The sequence below is a fragment of the Solea senegalensis genome, linkage group LG2, assembly GCF_019176455.1.
Source record: "Solea senegalensis isolate Sse05_10M linkage group LG2, IFAPA_SoseM_1, whole genome shotgun sequence".
In the NCBI taxonomy this organism is placed as follows: domain Eukaryota; kingdom Metazoa; phylum Chordata; class Actinopteri; order Pleuronectiformes; family Soleidae; genus Solea; species Solea senegalensis.
In genome coordinates this window covers 31,234,723-31,256,193 of record NC_058022.1, presented here as the reverse complement: position 1 = coordinate 31,256,193, position 21,471 = coordinate 31,234,723, and the positions used below count along the sequence as shown (strand labels likewise).

The following is a 21,471-nucleotide window of genomic DNA, read 5'->3' as shown; positions in this document are numbered from 1 at the left end:
TGACAAAATGTCCAAGAGGAAATGAACCAAAGCCCAAGCCCGAATCACTCACCATCATCATCAAACTTTGTTATCCCACTAGGGGAAAAGACACATCAGTGCAATGTAACACTACACAACAGTAAAAAAGAGTGAATCCTTAAATGAAGGATGATGTATGGCAAACATAACTGAACTGGGCCAACATTACCAACGTCATGGACAAAAAACATTAACATTGTCTTCTAGTTTCCTCTTGAAGACACATAGGAACATAGTACATCGTTATTGTCACTGTTGCAGCACCAATGGAAAACAGTTTAGCAGCTCTATGTTTAGCAGCATCTTAATTAAAAAAGTGCAGCAAGCAGCCAGGCTATATCAAATATATGGTGCAAAATGGAGTCAGTGACATCACGACTGGTTTCCACTTGGTCTGAACATAACTAACTAATAACTGAAATTGGTGCCACCCATCATGTGTAGCTATCAGTTGCTGATGACCTTGGGTTGGTTATCCACGCTTTAGTTAGTTCATAGCCTTTTTCTTTGTCCACTTAGTGATTCAATGTCCAAATTTCACTCCCCTTTTTGCTCTGTATTTGGTCTCCACCAGCTGTCAACAGCCATTTGATCACATGGTAATATATCGACACAGGTCTTTTTGGATCATTTTAACTCTAAACTAAAGTTTTGACACTTAGGCCACATATTTTATTTAAAAACATCAACTTAGAGCTTGCAAAATTGCTTACAGCTACATAATCCACAAAATAATGGCTACCATTGGACTAAACACTATTTACAAATCATATTTCACGTCAACTTCTTTTTATGTTTTGCTGTTCCTTTTCATTGCTTTATATTTTAAGGAATATTATGTGTGACTGAACTTTTGACCTTAGATGATATTCGTCCACGTATGTCCTCAGTGCTCACGCGCACGACTCCATACATTTTTGTATGTGCCAGGACTGATCTGTGTTTGGGCGTCATCTCTGAGCAGAGAAGGACAGAGTGGTGCCTTTGAGAGAGAGAGAGGGAGAGAGACGCTCCCACTTACACCCCGCAAATCCCACCCACCCTCCATTCCTTTCACTTTCCTCCTGCTCCCACAGCTTGGCTGTAAGTGGGGCTTGTGGTCGAGGTAGCTTAGTGAGGCTTTTCATTAGCTAAGTGCAACTAGAGGAGAGGAGCACAGTGACTTGATTTACTGGGCCTGCTGTCTTTGTGCCTGACCACACACACACTCACACACACCTTCTCTTCTTGTCCTCCATCCTTGCCTTAGACTGTGCACTCTATCCCCTTTTTTCCTCCATATACATCCATTTCCATTCCCCTCTCTCACTGCCCTTCTCTCCCTCGTCTCTCGAGGGAGTTGCCTTCCAACTCGACACTGAGGATGAGGCTTTCTCTATATTTTCTCTGTATGCTTGTTGTGTGGAAGACTGTTCTCAGAAATGCACCATGGTTGAGAAATCTCAAAGCTTTCATCACCAGCCTGGGACCGGGACACTGACAACATTGCTGCCTTTAGTGAGAGAAAAAACTCTTAGCCACTTAACAAATTTGCTCAAAAGCTACACCTTAACAATAATGTTTGCCCCTTTATCTCACCATGGGACAGCCATTTCTGGCCGGAAAATAAAGATTTTAAATTGCTCACTCTTGCACCAAACTCCATAGAGAAAATCAGCATTTTTATCTTGCAGATACACAGGAGCTGCTGGTCCACTGCTCTTTTGTCTAGTAAATTTGTGCTCCCAAACAAAGTATTTCAAACACAGAATTCACAAGATAATACATTTAAACTTACGGATGTTTTGGTGTGTGTGTGAGTTAACTGACTGAAAACAACTGCTTTACAGTTTCCACCAGCTTAAGTTGCGTTTCCACTAGTAAAATCCGCTCGCTCACTCGCTCTCCTCTCACGGCATTCACACTCACATTGCCCTGTCTCTAATAATCTTGCTTTCTCCAAACACCGTCCATACGCAACCTTACCCCCTTGTGTAGAGAGTTGAGGAAGCCAATGATGGTTGTGTCATCTGCATATTGAAGGTAGGCGGTGGTATGTGAAGGTTCTTCAATCAAACACAATCAGACCACAAAGACCACAGCTCAATTAAACACTTCACAGAACGTTGGTTGGCTTCTTTTTCACTTGAACAGTCAACAGTGTTCATTCGACTTAATGCATGTCACTTGAGTTGTGTGTAGCGGTGGTGGGAAGTAACTAAATCCAGTTCAAGGGTAAATTAGTAGCGCCAGGTAATAGTCACGGATGGAGACGGGAGAGAACTGCTCCTCAACTAGTCGAGCAGCGCTGTCTTCTCACACACATGAACCAACGCGATTCCAGTTGCAGCTTTACTGTTATAAACATAAATATAAACTTTAATTTCACATTCTCTGTGTCCTCCCATTGGTCCAAAAGTCAGTCAGTCTTGTGAGCTCATCACACTATCCTGAATAGGCTTTTTTTTCTTGATATAAACATTAATGGACAAAATGTCCTGCACCAGATAATAAAACCTGCCACAGATGGTAGAGAAAGTGATGATATAGTACTGAATTAGTTTTGCACTTCCCAAATCAAGTCTCATTTCCACTGTGGAAGACAGAGACTGAGTGTAATCTCTCTGTCTTTTGTCAATTACCTGTTATTTCAACTGCTGAGGCACTTTTTTACTCCCGTTGTGTGAAAAACAGTCAAATCCCAGATGCTACATGGCAGCCGTCCAAGAACCATTTGCACTCTTGCTGTGGTGATACTCGCTGTGGGCCCGTGTGCCGGCGTGTGCATGCATGTTCCTGTGTGTGTACACTTGAAGTTATATGTTTTTTTTCATACATTCTACCTCATCCATCATTGTTTGACAGGACACGTTGACCCAAGTTGCCGTGGCAGCCAGGTAACCATGGCGCCTGCCTGTGACACAGCTGGTTGCATCTCATTGGTTTATCCGGTGGCTTTCTGCCAGGTCATTTTTGACATCGAGGCTGTCGAGTGGCTGTAAGCACTATTTATAAAACAGGGCAAGCCCAGATGACAAAGCGTGACCCTTAGCTCTTCATTTTGGAAATCACCTTCTTTCAGTTTCTCCTGTTTTTCCCTGGTGTAGATTGTTTATTGAGATAGGAGAGTGGAGAAAGACACTTGACTGTGGCAAATGGAGAGACAAATAAAAATGGGTGCTTCAGAGAGTTAATAGAGAAAGGATTTGTTTAAACAGGGAGATTCAAACGTGCAAATAGTCGGCCTGGGCAGCAGTGGAGTGTGTGTGTGACAGGGTGAGTGGGACAATGTGAAGCTTTGGGTAAGATCAGTCAACAGTGAAGGATTTTCTCTGGTTATCGTGGCAACGTGAACCCAAACATGAGTTTGACAACTCATGACGAAGGGGATAACTTTCCTATTTTAGTCAAATGGGGGAGAGACGTTTGAGAAATGCAAATGACGGAGAAGGTAGCTCACAAAATAAGCTTTTTGTCTACAAGGAACTGCCTTACTCCTTAAAACACAATTTTTGTTTGTTTTTGTTTTTCTTTTATGAATGAAAATGTGAGCATTTTGCTGTGGATAAGGCTGTTATCTATTAAATTTCACTTCTTTTGTTTATATTTCATTGTATTTTGGTTTATGGAGAACCATGAATACTAACTGGACAGCAGTATGTATGCAAAGATCTTGAGAAATTTCATTTAAAAAGGTTCAACAATTGTAATGAGAAACTTTGCTGTTGGATTTAAATGACTATTCACTCATTTTCATTCTTTAATTCAACAATTCAGGTAGTTAGGAATGTAGCAGAACATTAAGATTATTAGAACGTGTCAATAACACAGTCACTGTAAGTATTCATTCATCAATCACAATTGACTGTCTTCACTGCAAGATTCACCGATGTTATTGCATGTTATCCCTAATATTGTGGAACCCTCATAATATTTAAATGTTTTCTCTTTCGTTCATGCTCAACAGTGGATTCTAATGGAAGTGGATGGGAAAGTGCCGTTTTCAAGCAACTCTCTGTATTTAGCACAACAGTTTGGCAGAAAGGGAACACAGCTGAAGGCTCTCACTGATCATTTCTTTCATGGAAATGTTAGCCTTCATTATTCTTCAAGGAACACTTAGGTGATGGAACAAGGTGAAGATGGGGGGAAAAAACCAAACGCTTTTCTTTAAAGATTTACAATCCGGCGGTGCACCACCCAGACGGACCCAGCTGCACAAATACACAAAGGAAATGACGTCATCACTATGACTCACTGAGGGTGTTCAGATAGAAGGGTGGTGGGTGAAGACAGCCCAGGAGAGGAGTAGAGGGAATTCCAAGAGGTTGGGTGATCTCTCCGCTCGGACTTTGGCACCACGATGGCGGAATTTGAACTTGGAAAAAGGGGAAACTAATCCAAGCTTGTACCATAGCATTAACATTATGAGCATTAGTTAGCTATAAGTTAAAGGAATGTTTTATTGACACTGACTTGGATGAGCATAAGTCAAACTCTAGCTTGTAAATGAAGTTTGTAAACTTCTAACTCTTTGTACCAAACTCCATAGATTTTACAACATGGCACACAGGAGTTCATCCCTTGCTGCCTCCATTGCTAAGTTCAAATTTATTGTCTTGTGACTTTTAGGTTTGAAAACCATTGTTCGGATTTAACTCAAGGGCGCATTCACACCAGCCCTTCTTAATCGAACCCTAGTTTGTTTGCTCGGAAAGTCCGGTTCTTCTGCAGAGGTCTGGTCTGCCTTAAAACCTAGGTCTCGGTTGGCTTCAAGTGAACCAAACGCAGGTAGAATTTTAGGTGTGAAAACCACTCAAGTCACACAAACTTACTAAATGTAGCAGCAGTAGACCAGAAGTTCCTGTGTTACCACAGGCTAAAAACACTGGTTTTGTGTTTGAACATTGGTGTGGGAGAGTAAGCGGTTTACAATAATAATTTATAATAATTTCCGGCTGTTCTTGATGATATTGTAGACTTAAGCACGTGTAGTAGACCTTCTGTCCCTGCTGGCAGCCGTGTTATCAGTGAGTGTGTCGATGTCCTGGGCTGGTTCACACTGTCGATCAATAACATGCAGCCGCACTCCATACAAAAAGTGAAATATCCCTTTGAGACGCCTTCAAATAACAAAGTCAGTGAAGCGGTTAGTGAAGCGGAGTCTGTCCAGGTCTGACTAATGAAATCAGCACTGAGTCATGTTCAGCTGTTTGGTCACGTGCCGTGAACACGTCAGGGAGACATGAGATAAGTTTTGGACGCAGGTTTTGCAGTGGGATCACCAGCGAACCCACCTTCATCTTTGTCATTTCTGCCGTCATCCTCATCCCCCTGTGTATTCCTGTATGTCTTTGTTGATGTGGAAATTATAATAAAGTTGGGTGTGCCCTTTGCTTCAGTTTCTGGAGCTGCCATGTCCTCGGGCTGCTCCAGAAAACTCGCACCGTCTCCCTCATGCTCCATCTCATGTGCGCAGTACAGTGCATCTACTCTCTCTAGAGTTTTTGAGGATGTTGTCTGCTCTGAGGCTTACTCCTCCTCCCCCCTCCTCCCCCCTGCTTTTCATCATTAATTAGTCATTCAATGAGAGAACTTCAAAGTGAAAACATCCTCTGCTGCTGGGTGGATCGCGTTGGTGTGTGTGCATGTGTTTGCAATATTGTCACGCCTAGCAATATCAGTATTTTATGTTTTTTTTTTTGTTTGTGGAAAGTTTATTGGCATAAATCAAACATATTACCCATAAGTATGTTTGTGTCAGTCTATAATTGCACAATATGAATATCCTTTGGTATTTGTAGCTTTGGGACACAAAGCAGCTCAAATGGATTTGTTTTGGGTTTTCAGGAGGAAACTTAGCATGTAAACAAAGAAGAGCATAGCTCCACACACGTAAATATGACACAAAGTGAATTGTGAAGTATGTTTCTGGTGTGTGAGGGCCACCGTAGTTCCTTGACATGCTTGGGAAAGGTTAGGAAGTCTTACACACTGGACTTTAAATGGCAGAAAATAGTCTTATGTGGAGCACAGCACTTCCCAAAGTGTGCCCTGTGGCCCACTGGTGGATGCTGGAGGTATTGCAGGTGGGCATCAGAGAGTGGTATAGAAATTCTCCCATTCATCAAATAACCAATTAGTTATTGATAATGTCTTACTTCACGTCTCAATGTGGCCCTTAGGGGAATCACAGTTATTTTTAACATTATTATTTATTGGAAATTGGGACTAAGAATGTTTGTTTACTTTGTTGCTGTTTGTTACTTCAAAATCTATAATTCATTTTGGGAAGGTTTGGCTCAGCAGAGCAAAACTGAGTGTTACTTATGAGCAAATGTATCGATTTTGTGTGAACACAACGCTGAAACTTTACTTTTGTTATTTGGTTGGTGGCTTCAGTTCGTGATGATCCTTTTTTATTTCATAAAACACATAAAAGCAAAACGAGAATTATTGGTTTGCCGTCTCAGAAAAAAAAAACAGTCAGTCTGCACCAAACGCCAGAGAAAGCTGAGATCAGATGTGCAGGCACAGACGAATATATCATCGCTGATTATCAAGTGTGTTTCCATTGGCTGCCAATCCAACCGACTCACTCTCTGTCTGTCTCCCTCTCTTCCTTCCTCTGCTTCCCTTCAGCCCGACGAGCTGGAGGGCGTCCACACACACGCCTTCAAGCTGAAGCCGTTCAAGAAGGCCAAGAGCTGCGATATATGCAAGCAGGCGATCACCAAGGAGGGCCTCATCTGCAAAGGTGAGCACCCGTTCACGTGTCGGATCCGTGTCCAGACGGGAGATCAGACAGTGTGATTTGCAGCCAGACGGCGGCCGGTTGGGTTAAATTCCAGCACTGGCTGAGGCAGAGTTTCATTCACAAATAATATGTTCTTCTGAAGGAATGAAGCAGAAAAACATCCATTAAAAAAACAGGGATTAGCAGCAGAAAAACGGTCCACAGCTGCTTCCAGCATTAGGTTGTGTTTTCAAGATCTGTGTATTTTTTCTTTAAAATTTAGATCAGCAGAAATTATAAAATCTCTATGAACTGCAGCAAAGATGCATCCATGTTTTTGGCACGTGCAAAAATGAAATGAGATGATTAAATATTATATAATTATACTAAAATTAGCATTTATTATAATAATTTTATTGGCCATTTAAAGATAAATCAACTGGTAAAACTAATGTATAGGCCAAAGATACGCATGATGCCTCAGATTAAAATGATTGTAAGGGAAAACGTGAACATATAGTGAACATAGTTGTTGAGTTCTTAGTTTCGAGTTAAAGCCAATTTTATTGGATTCCAATAATTCTCATTCAATAAAAAACTAATATGGTTTGTAACAGTTCTCTTAAGGTTTTTCAAACTCTAGATGTAAAACTAAAGGAAATGCTTTATTGAGCTGCTGTTGCTTGAAAAATGAAGATGCATCATCAATATTTCTTTTAGATAAATTACACAATTCAAGCCTTCCCTGTCAAACCTGTTGTGTGTGTGTGTGTGTGTACAGTATGAGATCCTCCTTTTGTTTGTACTTTGCTGCGTCTCTCCTGTTGAGGGTTTTTACAATCCAGTCACACATTTTCGAGTCTAATTTTAGACAAAACAAAGGTTTTATTGTCACTGCAAGAGAAGTCTGAGGGGAATTATCATCAGACCTTTTTTTTCCCTCTCCCCCCCTCTTTCTCTTTCTTCCTTTTTGAACTCCAAACACGTCGTCTTTAGCACAAGCAGAGCTGGCCTGTATCAGGCTTTGGCTGAGGATTTACTGTGCAAAATTGGCATTGCTGCTGCTGCTGCATTAGCCTAGATAAGACATTGGGAAAGGGTGAGGGATAAAGGCAGGCACAGAAAAGAGAGAGAGAAATCAGTGTTTAGGAGGAGACCAGTGCAGAATTATTATCTTTTCTGTCCTTTATTTATTAATCCTTTGTCTTACAATTCACTGGTATTCAATTCTTAAAGCCGCAGTGCGCAATGTTTGGTCATTTTTCTTTTATTTATCTGCCTCTTTTTGTTCTTTGTGGAAAATAAACACGGCAGCGACCTTCATCTACAAACAGGCAAAACTATCAGACCTGACTGAGGGAGCGTTTGTGCATGTTTATAGCAGCAGCGCAGGGACGGGAAGAACAGTAGAATTCACACACAAAACTTTTCATGGGTGCTTCTTAGTGTTTTCAATCATGCTCCAACTCCTCTCGCTTTACTAGCGCCAGGTTTTTGTTGCCTCCATCGGCCTTGACTTAAGATAAATCACTTCCTGTGTGTGGCAAGAATGTTGTCGGGCAGAACAAGAACTATATACTGCTATACTGAGAAACAAGTCACTAGCATTGTGTGAACTCATTAGAAAATAGTTTCAATTTAACTTACACTTGTTTATGAAGGCACAGTGACATATCAACCTTATTCCTGTCCCCCATGATACCTTGCATGCATTATGGGCATCCTGTCACTACAGCAGTAACTGGCGTTCTCAATGGTAACTGGTCAGTTTATTAATTTTAGGGTCAAATCTATTTAGGAAAAGGACCGGACCATGACTATGTAGATTAAAAGCGGCATTAGTGTCCCACATCACCATTTTAGTTTCAATATGAGGTGATTTGCAAACACCCACAGCAGTCACCTTTTTATCTTACTCACACACACACCTGTAGACCACCTAAGTTGACAGTGAGGCAGCAGGTGAGCAGGGGTCAATGGGTCACACATACACACACACCCCCCAAACATTGAAACACACTAATTTTCATGCATTTGTCTGTTCATTCGTGTCAGTTCACATCTGAAACCTTAAGTAGGCAGCAGCTGCTCATGACTGCATTTTTTTGGCTTCATGAAGCTGATGTTTTTTAGTTAATGTTGTTCCTGTGTGACTTTTGCTTCCATTTATTTTGCACAATGAAATACCAAAACGTTTCAAATAAATAAATTGAGTATAGGAAAAGGCAACTATTTAAATGAAATAGGATATTTTAATATTATAATAATAATAGACTAATATGTGTTCGCTCTATGTGGCCACATGGGAGCAGCATCACTGCATGTTAACATCAGGACTGACTGAGCAGCAGTGTGTGTGTGTGTGTGTGTGTGTCGCTTTGTTCGCTTTTTAGGACCTTTCCTGACATAAACACTGACCTTGTCAGGACCAGTAGTCCTCGTGGACACCAGAACCTGGTCCTAATGAGGCAAAACATAATTTCTGAGGAACTGGTTAAGTTCATGGCTAAGATTTTATTACTGGTCATCGGTATTAACTGGTTATGGTTAAGGCTGGGTGATGATGCTTTGTTTAGCCTGTCACTGCAGAGTTGTGAGACTCATCGTCTGCTCTTGTCTCTGTCCTTGCAGCTTGTCGATTGTCCTGCCATAAAAAATGTGAAGTGAAGGTAAGACACGGAACATCTTTTACTGCTTATGATTGGTGTCTTTGTATGATTTGTTTCCATGCACATGTGCAAATGCAATTCTCACATACAACACAGAGAGTCAACAAATACATGTTTTTACTACATTAGATTGGATTCTTGACATTTTCTATTTTCCTGTTTCCCCAAGCAGAAAAAAGCAAAGTCTCTGCATGTTTAACATTATTTTACTGATCTTTAAAACTCCTAAAAGTCTTTCATATATATCAAATTTGAACCTTGACCCCTCTAGGAGCGAAAACCCCATGTTGTGGCCTCCTTTCATTCAACTGTGTTTTAACTGAATTTTATTCCTTTATTTGTCTCTTCACTTGAACCTTTTACTTTGTTTGACTCCCTGAATTCTACAACCTTTAGTTTCTTTGTAACTAAATGATATGTTATCATATTCATACTCAATTATCATATTTTATCACTGTCTACTGTGTTATTTTATCATTTTAACTTTTGTTCTGACTCTGAACTTGTATTTACTCTCTATTGCGACTAATGGTGGCGTTTCCTCTGTCCTGTTTCTGTTGCTTTTGGTTTATTTGCTTTATATGTTGGTAGAAGTGGACGATGCCTTTGTTTAGTGTGAGGGAAATTGAGTCTGATAGCCATATTTCTATATATTCAGACTGATGCACGTCCATTTTGACATATTTTTAAATCAGGAATCCCAGTTGTGTCTCCATGAATGATGCAGGTGTTTACCTAAGCATGTTCATACTGGGGGAGTGACTCATTGGCCGTGTAGAGGCAAACATCAGGGTTGTTTGTTAAAATACCTCCCTCACACTCAATTTCATTGAGGACACAGTGCACAAAAAAAAATGCGTTTTTGTTGTTTGTCATTTTATTTCTTCTTAAATGATTTTTCCTAACACAGTGGTGCAGTGGCTTGCACGGGTGACTCCCAGAATGAGGGTCTCATCCCACCTCAACACATGGACAAATAGTATATAAATTGTGGATGTAACAGTTGATTAACTAGCCACCAGGTGGCGCCTCTTCTGGTTGCAGTTTGAATTCTCATTTTTTGTATATACCTCACTCTTTAGGAACTTTCCTGACATAAACACTGACCTTGTCGGGACCAGTAGTCCTCGTTGGAGACCAGAACCTGGTCCTACTGAGGCAGACCCTAACCCTAACCCCAGAAGATTATCATAAAACAATCAATCTAGTAATTATTTTACAATTATTTGACTGACTTATTGAGTAATTACTCGATTAATTAAAACACTAATTAATGAATTACCAGTTAGTTTCCCATAACTTGATTAGGAATATTAGGAAAATCCTCAATTGAAAGCTGTAATAATTATATAATAAGTGAAAGAATATGTATCATAGCTTCATTCATACATTCTTCTTCATGGCAGACAATTTAAGCAACACTGCCCCCTAGCACTTCCTGTAGTAGTTACACATGCACATGTTAAAAAAATAAAATTAAAATGTTAAAATTAAAATGTTCATGATCATAAAATTGTTGATGATGTCCAAACCCACCCGTGTAGCCAAGTTTCCAGCTTTAGATTTGATTCAACAAACCCAGTCTAGTGGCTTAAACTGGATCGCAAACACATTCGTAGGCTACATTTATGCTACATTCTGATCCTGATCCTCAAGATAATGTGAGCAAAATAATCTGAATTGCAAATTTTCCACCCTGACGCGTTGACACTCACCACATTCGATCCCATTCGGCAGTCGAAAGGCGAGAGTTAATGAAAAGGAAGGAAGGGAGGAAAAGGGCGGAGGGGAAGAGCATAGCTAGACTGTTCTTAGTGGTTTTAGTCGGGACTGGTTTTGGAGAAATGTTCCTCTTCTCTTCCCCTCTCCTTCCCCAGAAAGCCGTCACTCTTCCCAGATATTAGTGTAGAAACAAAAGCTGCGTATTCCCAAAACATTGCAGGGAAAAAAAGAAATCTGCCAAATACCTCAAAGACCAGGCAAAACCATTTTGTGGTGATCATGAGCACAGCCAGAATTATGAGTCATCCATGATTTCATGGTGATGGACACCAGAGAGGAGATGTTTTGAAGAAGTGGAAGTCAGAGGTGTCTGTGTCCGAGATGAGGAGATGGTGGGAATGTTGAAAGTAAAATGTTGGGTTAAAAGAATCTCAAATCTTTATCCCCTTGTTAGCTAATCCTGAAGTTGGGACCTAACATTTACATTGGCTTCATCCACTCAAATGACCCGTGAATTAAATCTAGTTTCAGGCTGTAAAAGTGCTCAGGAGTATGGACTCGGGCTCTCCGGGCTGACTCCACGCTGACCTCTAGCTGTAAATATTTCATGACGCACGATGAGGTTGTCGCAGTTGGCGTGCACTGAATTCACTTAACGTGTTTGTCATTCGCCGCTGCTGCAACTTCCCTCCTTACACCGCACGTGTGCATTCACCAGGACAGTAAAAGACATTTGGATATATATTAACCGTCCTCATGCTGCGTCTTTGTGTTTTTATGGCATTTCATTGCATTGAGTCCATGTTCACAGCTTGAAGCCTTTAACCAAATTTTTTGCAAATTACAGTCCGGGCCAACAGCTGTCACTAAACACACAGGAGTCATGTAACGTTGTTATACATTTAAATATAACGGAAGAATGGCATAATAACAATTTCACGTGAATTTTCCAATGCACATTTTAATATTTTACCAGATTCAGTGTCTTTCACTAACCCTCAAATTGTCTGTCTGGACTTTTTTGCTTATTTTAACCATAAAAGGGCCACAAAATGTCCTGTGAATAACTTTCAATATCTGGCAGTGATTTACAATGTACTGCATGTTAAAATAGTGTATTAACAATTTAAAAACAGAAGAAAACACGCTGCAGTTGTACATGGACACCAGATTTTGCGTGTTATTTGAATTTGAACAGTATAAAACATGTTTAAAAATAACATTCGTTTGTGTCAATGTGCAAAAACAGAACAACAAAATTGAAACTATGTACAGGTGTTTTCTGCGATACACTGCGTTAAAGGGTTAAAGGCTTTCTGAATAAAATTGTATGTCTGCTCGAGTTTACTGTGAACTCTTCTGCACCAAAGTCCATGGAGAAAATCACTGTTTTTTATCTCATCTGAACACATGAGCTGCTGATCTACTGCTGCCTCATCTGTTATATTCTTGTCACTTAGGTAAATGTGACATAAAATTTTCCTTGAATTCACAAAGACACCACATTTATATGTACTGATCAAGGCAGCAGTGGATTAATAAAACATCTGTGTGCTGTGATGTTAAATCAATGATTTTCTCCATGGACTTTAGTTCAAGAGAGCGAGCGGAACAGAAAGAAGCATTTTACGTTTGACGTAATCTGTAGATTTACAAAGATGTCTATGGTATCATGAGGTGACATCAGGGAATATCTTCAGTGCAAGAACTCTACACTCTTGTGATGCGTTTCCTTTTTTCCAGTCTGATTTCGGGGGATCTTTAACCATGCTCGGTTTCGGTCATGAACTTTTAGAGTCCATGAAAACGTCTTTGCAGATCATCCAGAACAAAAGCGTCCGCTGATGTGGCTGACCGAATAAAGGCCCGTCATCTCTGGCTGTGCTTGATGTTGTGTTTTCGTCCGGCCGCAGCCTCGTCTCTGTGAGCGTCTGTTATTGGAACCCCCCGAGAATGCTCCAGCTCGCCCCCGGCACATGCGCTCTTGCTGCACGGTGTAACAACGACAGACATTGGTGAGCGTCTCTGTAGCCTGTTCTGGGTGTCTGTGTTGAGGGGAAGGCTTGTTGGGACAGTGTTGTGGCTTGGATGCTGCTGGCCGGACACCCAAGATGCGGGTTGGAGACAGAAGCTCCTGTTCATACCTGACTCCCCAGGCTGTGGGTTCTTCTCGGGTGTTTTCAGTCATGTTGGGAAATTTTGGAGTAATAAATCAGATGAAGAGGATTTTTTTTTCTTTTGCTGACTGGCGTTTTATAAAATATCTGACCCAGCAGTTTAAATGACTTTGACTGCCCTTATTCTGTCTTGGAGTAGAAGAAACACACACTTATTATCAATATACCCACCAGCCAGCAGCTAATTGGATCCACTTTTTGCTGGAAAAGTAACACAGCTGTAAATGCAAAACAGTCTAAAAGGGTATTTTTGTGGCAATGTGTCATCGTTCATATGATTTAATCTCTTTCTTTTGTGAATGACTTATTTTATATTCACACAAAAGGCCATATTTTTACTCAGACAAAATCATCTAATTAGAATAAATTAGATTTTATAATGGGGGAATTCAGCAACAATTACAGCAAGAAAAAAACGTCAAAGGTCAAACAAATACAAAGAAGGTTACAGACTAAATTGGAAAATAAGCAATAAAACAAGACCAGGGTCTGGTTATATATTGTCATGTATACAATGGATACTTTTTTAATATGTAAGTAAATGAACATGAGAACGTGCAGTAGCACAGAATTGCAATGACAGGTGAATTTTAATAATGCAAATTACAAGTATTTGACAGCCTAATAGTGTTATAACGCCATGCTGGAGTAGTTGACAGGTTGCTACAGCGTTTTACAGCAACAAAGAAGAAAATGAAGACAAGACGACTGTGCCACTTGATAATCGCTTTAATGTGATTTTTACCATTAAACTAGAAAGAACAGTTCAATAATTCATGGTCATTACACAGAAACCTGTACTACAGGTTTTTCCACGTAACGAGTTCCTGCATTAACATTAATATGCAGAGTTTTCATTGATCATAGTCCCCCATTTTGTCCCCTGATCAACCTACAGGGCAATAAAACACCAACTAGTGTGTTGTATTGAGTAAGTAGCTGTGTTTGTATTTGAACCCAATTTTAAGTATTTTTGTTCCTGCTGCACATCATACCTTCCCCCCCCCCATTATGGGATTATTATCATACTATTACCTCAGAGTTATGGGATTATTATCATACTATCACCTCCCTATTATGAAATTATTATCATATTATTACTTCAGAATTATGGGATTATTATCATATTATTACCTCAGAATCATGGGATTATTATCATACTATTACCTCATAATTATGGGATTATTATCATACTATTACCTCCCCATTTTGAAATATCATCATACTATTACCATGCTGTTTCAAGCCTCTGAGTTGTTGACTACTGTGTGCGTGTGTGTGTGTGTGCGCGCGCGCTATCATCACCATGGAAACCTGTCTTGAATTTCACAGATTTTATGAGTGAACTCCTTTCAGGTCAAGCCTCTGTCTGGAGTCAGTTTTTTGGCACAGTAGCTTAAAAAAATATGCAAACAGATCCACCCAATCACATACCATTAGTGTCTGTGTATGTGTGTGTGTGCGTGTGTGTGTGAACTGAACTGCTCAGCGTCTATAAGCTCTGTGTTCTTGAAAGAAGTCCTCATTATTCCCCATGATTTATCCCTGCCATGTCTTGGAGGAGCCTCCTGGAATGCTGCCGCAGTGGTTTCTGCGCTGCTCGGGTTGGAAGACGTAGGCGGAGGTTTGGCAGAGGAAAGGCAGGGCCAGAGGGGGATGATGGGAAGTGGTTGGACAAGGCAGGCAAGAGCGCAAGAAGTTTGAATATTCCTCATGTAAACAGTGTTGTTGGAGAGCTTCATTTCTCCCCCTGCCTGTGCTTTATGAAACCCCCGTGTGCATGTTTGTTCTATTTACTCAATTCACTGTGGTCCTGTTTGACATGCCACATGTGTTGATGCTGCAGCTTGACCTCTGCCACAAGATAAATACATGCAAGTTTAGATTTGACTCCGCTTTTAAGGTATTTCATCTTAGTGTGCAACACATCAATCTGCATGTTTGGTTGTGTAGTACTAACAAGCAACCAGCAAGGAATCAAAAGACCTTTACCAGACTGTTTCCCTAAAACTTGAAAAGCCATGCCACTGACACTTAGTACGTTTCCATACATAGTTAAGCATCCATCATTCCATCAGTGGCAATGTCCTGTGTTGTATTTACATTTCAATACTAAACGTGCACTAGAACACTGTTCTGTTTATCACAGATGATGGATTGTCTTACGTGATTTTCAGATTCCTGTACAGTAGTAATTCAACTGGGTGTGTTCGTCAGACTTTAAGAACTTCGTTTTTGTACAATTTCAGTCATACTGACATGTTTAAATGTATTTTAGAAGTCCAGTTTTAATCGTTTGTGTTTTTTTTGTAAAAGTATGAGTCAGCTGTTTCTAGTCAAAGTCCAGCCCCCTTGTCGTTGAGTCTGTCTTAAACAGATTCTTCAATGGTTTTGTGTTTTAAACTGTTTACAACTCATCTATTTTAAGACATATTTGTGTATGAATGGGGGCAACATCATTCATATGCTAATTTGATGAAGGTCTAGTACTGAAATGTTGCATTTAAATATAATATTTCAAGTTAGACAGTGTGCAGGACTCTGTTTTATTTAGCTCTGACCATCACAGTGAAGGTCAGCAGGTGAGAACCTGGGAGGGAATCACTGACCCTTCACTTGTTTCCAGCTGGTGCCATTCCATGTTTTCAACAGTGTTTTTTTGGTTCAGCGTGGGTATATGTACCACTCACTATGTGTGTGTGTGTATCCCATGGCTTAGTCACTTATCACTGCAGTTAGCCGGAGCTGAACAAAGCCCCCTCGTAATCAGGCTTCCCCACTTCCTGTGGTCGTAGATGTTCACAGATCTTGCAGAGTGAGAGGGAACGAAATGTTGCAACTGGGGAGTGAGTGGTGCAAGAATAGCACAAGAGAGGGTGTGAGAAAAGAGCATATTTCTGTTGACACTGTTGATGTCATGATTGTCATGTTTTTCAGCTAGAATAACCCCTTATGTCTTATATGTAGAGGTTGATCCATATGAGTTTTTCCTATTTAAATACATTTTTAAATTAAACAACACTGATTGTTTTATGTGTGCACTGCAGTGCAATTGTATCCAGTATTTTCAATCAAAATAATGCATAACATAAACATTAAAGGCATGAAACAGATCATCAACAAACAATCAAAGTTAAATCTTTGTGACTCAGCAACATATATTAAGTTTCTGGGAATAAAAAATGTCTCATTTGTAATAGTTTGCCAATCAAACAATAATAATCAGCCTATGCCAATCATTTAAGAGTGGCTAATATTGTTCGGTACAAAGTGATTGTTGTGTGTCAAACTGTGGGAGAACAAGGCGACAAGATAGAACGAGATTTAAAACTTCTATCTAGCAGATATTTTGTCACACAAAAGAAAAATCCTGTGCATATTGATGCTGCCGTTTCATCTCCATCTGCCCCACAATCCCTGTCTCTCTCAGTCTGCGCGAGTCCTCTAGCTCATGGAGGCTGTGTCCGACTTTAAACTCACAGTCCACGTTTATGACATTCGTAAACTGTTTTTATTGTCGCTAACTGATGAGTCCATTCATGCACATTCCAAACTGAGTCGGGTCTCTTCCAGCGCAGAAACTTTGAGGTCGAGGGCTTTAATCCTGGCATCCTCGCATTTGAATCCACATCCTAACATTTATGCATGTGTGAAAACTGGGAAAGGACTTTAATTAGACCTCTGGCAAATTACATGCCCTATAAACTTTAACCTATAAGCTCTTTAATAAACAAGAAGCACAGTTGCAATGCAATTTTATCACCCACTGTAAAAGCCAAAATGCTAAATTTACCTTTTCCTCACCATGCTTCCTTGACTCCATTTATAAAAGTGTTGTCGAGGCTGTTTTCCTCCTAATGTTCTTCCCCCTTTTTTTGTCTTCCAAAGGGAGAAAGTGCATGGAGCAAAAACCACAAACCAAACACAGTAAGACGTGCTTGAAGGCAGGGATGAGGAGTGTAGAAGAATGTTGGCACTGAAAAGAGAGCAGGCATCCTAGCATGAAAGTGAAAAAGGTAGAACAAGGGAGGGAGAAGTAGAGGGTGAGGGAAAACGGGGCAAAATTATCACACACATTTGTAAGAGCCAAGCCTCCTCATTCCTCAGCAGCCCCTTCACAGAGGCCGAGTCTGTTTCCCCCAATGCGAGCATAGCACATCAAAGAGCCACAGCAGCGGGTCTCCATAGCGACGCCCTTCAGCCGCCGCAGATGCAGCAGCACCGTCGTCGGGAGATAGCGCTGGCAGCCAAACCGTGCAGGCAGCCTAATAACTGGGTGCTAGCAGATGACTGATGAGCCAATTTACCTCCGTCCTCGTCTGGAGGTCAAGAGCTAAGTTCACCCAAATGTGGCCGAAAACGCACAAGGGGGTGTAAACATTTCACCAACAGGTGAACTAAAAGTCGTGCAACTTGACAATATTTGCTCATGAGAACTAGTTCAACCTCTTTCATTTGTCACCTATTGAACGGTAATTGATCAAAACACTAACTCCTCTATACTTTTCTATTCCAAGGACCAAAACTTCAAGTTATGAACTTGTCCAACATGTATTTATTACACTTTTTTTTTAATTTCCTCTGAGGATAGAAGTGTCAAAATAACTTAAATTGCAGGTATTATGATTGTGTTGTTTCTAATTGCAATTTCAATCAATTAAACGGCCCGAGTATACAATGTGTTTTCATGCATAGACCACATAAAACATTAAATATGTCATGTTTCCTTTATTAACATATTCATGTCTGGACTGCTTTTACCTGGGGTTTATAACTGTTGTAGAAGATTTAAGATGTACCCTTTAAGTTGTTTTATTCCTTTATTTATGCATTTCAATTAACCAGGTAGTAAAAAGGTGCATTCACTGTCTGGCTCTGTGTGAGCAGTGATCCCCCCCCCAGCAGAAAAACATGAAAACCTTACACTAAAGTATTTACCTATTTGTCGCAACTCAACATTTTCAAGCTTTGATACGTGGAGCAGTGTGGTGTGTGTGTGTGGGAACCTGAACACACAGAGTCTGCGTTATTTAATTATTGACAAATATGAGCTGAAGAATTTGTGGCAGAGAACCAAAAACAAGCAAAAAAAAGTCATTTTTTTTCTCTTTCACTCTCTCCGTCAAGCGTGTGTCAACAGCTCCAGGGAAAGGCATATGAGGAAAAGAGAGAGAGAGAGAGAGAGAGAGGGAGGGATACAGAGAGATACAGTTACTGTCTGCCCCCGCATGGCTTTTGCTCTCTCTCTCGTTTTAGGTACCGGAATCATAAGGAGCCCCAAGCCACTGTGTTGGCCTTATATAGCATGTTTGAAAACTTCTTGGCGGTTGACAGGAGGGACCGGGGCCAGCAGTGTAAAAAGTCTTATGTATCAGCAATGCAGTGCAGAGACTGAGCAGACATCCACGCACATATGCGAGGAATGGCGTGTAGCAGTAGCTGTCTGGCACACATTTGCGATCCCTGCTGTTGTTTTGAGTGAGAGGAGGAGGAGGAGGAGGAGGAGGAGAGCGGCTGTATTTGGTGCTCCCTCTCTTGCCCTCTTTCTCTCCCAGAGGAGGAGAGAAAGGAGAGGTAGAAACAAGGAGAGTGTGAGGAAATAGTGGCACTGATTTGCAGGTAAGAGTGTGTTTTTTTTTGCATATTCTTCTACCTGTAGTTTAGGTGGTGCATTAGGAAAAGCATTTTTTAATTCATGTCTATTTTTTTGCAACTCCATGTACTCTGAGTGACTTTTTTAAGGCAATAATAAAGTGCTGCAGGTGTATGAGGTCGAATAGGAGAGTTTCTGTGGATGACACCGAGGCTGAAAGTGCTTCTCTCTGCATGTTGTGAATGTAGGCGAGTCTGCCACACTCTCACGGGGAAAGACGTTCCCACGGGAAGCAGAGCAGACACTGCTCCTTTTAGAGTTGCTCGTTTGAGGCTCTGAAGTTGTGATTTGTGGTGGAGCAGGGTCGTGGAGGAGGCGCGCGGCAACTGGTCAACACGGCCCCCGACACGTGTTTTCTCTCTCAGCGTAAACTTGCATCTGCTGTGGCATCACAGGAGGTGAAGGGGAGTGTTTGAGAAAAGTCTGCCTCTCTTCAGAGAGAAGATGCAGACAGACGATGGTGAGCCTTCACCTCTGACCTTGTACTCACACAAGGATGGCAGTGAAACATGGATGCTCAAAGGGTCACAGAGGCTTGGATCTCCTGTGTCACGCTACCGTGTCAGAACAGCAGAAAGGAATGTAGTTTATTTACCATAAAACCCAAACGCTTGTGTTGACATTACATAACTTTGAACTCAGTGCCCTCACCCTGGCATCACACATTTCAAACTGCTCATAAGTGTCACAGGAAAGTGCTCTGCCACCTTGTCAGAAACCCACTCTTTAACCGCCTCCCTGGTGTGTCATTAACATTAGGACTGATGCTCTGGAGCCGCCGCTGAGCTGTCCCTCTTGAACTATTCTCTCACTTCTGTCTGTTTTCTTCTATTCCTCAATTACAAACCTGTTCTCCGCCTGGGCGATTTATCTTCCGACATGTCAGAGAAGTGAAACCTCGGCAACCTTGAGAAAAATTTAATAAATCACATGGAAAAAGGCCTACCTTGTAAGAAAATGGTGACATCTAATGGTGGGACAGCAGATTTCACACACACCTCTTTTTATTGTAGCGCACATCAGGGAACTACGGTGGCCTTTGCATACCAGAAAGGATTCTCTTTTGATTGCGGAGTAATCTTCCACTTTATAAGTTGAAGAATTGTGTCGTTCAAATAGCTTTAAATGGCTGTAGGTAGTAAACGCATCAGCACAAATGTGTTGCTCACAGCGTCATATTTTAAAAGATTAAACTGGCTGCTATTGGTATCAGTTTTGATCAATTATCTGACATAAAAAAAGTGATATCATGTCTTTTTATTGCATAAAATACGGCTCCAACTGCAAAAACCTGCTACTTTTTGCATTATTCAATATGGTGGCCTAGCACAATAGCATTGGTTCATTTAAACATTTCAGGTAGAAGGATATGTTTTAAGGTGATAGTGATTGCAGTGTTTACATAGGCTTCTAACTGTCATTTAACAACGTTAAGGTTTTGCAGAGACAAGCAAACAAACACACAGAGATCTTGGTCAAACATGAACCCCTCCGGCTGCGTCAGCTCCAAAGTATGTGCTGCGACGTGTTATAAAAGCAATAGTGACCAGGGAGGATGGCATTTAGCGCGCAACCACGAGTGACCAAGCTGGAATTAGTGGACGGGGGGCCAACGCGCTAACTTATTCCTGTCAATAAGTGACCGGCTGAGGAGGATAAAAAGCAAGCGTTTAGATTCTTTTTAAAGGAGTTGAAGCACAAGCGAAAGCAAGCAATCTGTTTTCAGATTTACACTTGTAAGAAAAGTGCAGACAAAAACATAAATTGATGCTTTTGCTGAAGTAATTGCTAGAAAACCAGCCTCCACGAATCCATGTGTTCTAGAAAGCCTATATTTTCTTGGACTTCTCCGAGTGTGTGTATATACCATTGATTTTGGTTTGGCGCTGTTTCTTTATTCTCGCTTCACTGTGCCATTTGTGGTCGAATGAGAGTAAGCATCCTGTAGCCACCCCCTAATTAAACAGGAACTGATAGGCAAACGCCGCCCCCGTACAGACCCATCGGTGGTGTCCAACGTTGGCTCCGTCCAGTAATGATGAAAACATGCTTGATTTCGGCTTCCACGGCAGTGCTGCCCTTTTTTTTTTAAGTGTTAGAAAAATTGAGATCCTGCACGTCAGGTGAGCTTTGGTTTTGAGCTGGTGCCAAATGTTAAACCTCTCTCCCAGCATTCCAACTCCAGTAAAAATGACTTCACATCTATGATAGTCGGTCATGCTCCCCGCAGAAGGCTTGTTAGAGTCGGGGGTTTTCAACCTGTGTCCAAAGCGAGCCACAAACACACATCTGATATTCATCATGTCTTTGTTTAATGGGCTGTTTTGTCGTCTGTAGCTCGCAGCGATTTGGTCGTAACCGTACGAGGGTTGAGGCAGCCAAGCCAGAGCCCACTTACCACTCAATGTGGCCTGACCGTGATCAAATAGCTGCTCCCTCAGTGAAGCATTAGCTTTGGCCTTGTGCTCGTCCACTTGATGAAGTTTCCCCGGGCCTCAAACCCGACATCGGCAT

General features: G+C 41.1%; 1 protein-coding gene across 10 annotated transcripts in view; it reads left to right on the top strand.

Annotated features, from left to right (window-relative positions):
* Nucleotides 1–21,471, top strand: part of tns1a (tensin 1a) — a 93,870-nt gene that overhangs the window by 20,591 nt on the left and 51,808 nt on the right. For 9 of the 10 annotated variants that reach the window (XM_044014691.1, XM_044014669.1, XM_044014643.1 and 6 more), the window contains exons 2-3: nucleotides 6,643–6,757; nucleotides 9,368–9,405. Coding sequence is in view for 8 of the 10 variants with exons in the window: in XM_044014669.1 (XP_043870604.1) it covers nucleotides 6,643–6,757; nucleotides 9,368–9,405 (153 nt within the window). In the remaining 2 variants the exon portion in view is untranslated. Of the gene's footprint in view, nucleotides 1–6,642; nucleotides 6,758–9,367; nucleotides 9,406–18,521; nucleotides 18,924–21,471 lie in introns of those variants that run through there. The other variant, XM_044014680.1, reaches the window with a different exon arrangement.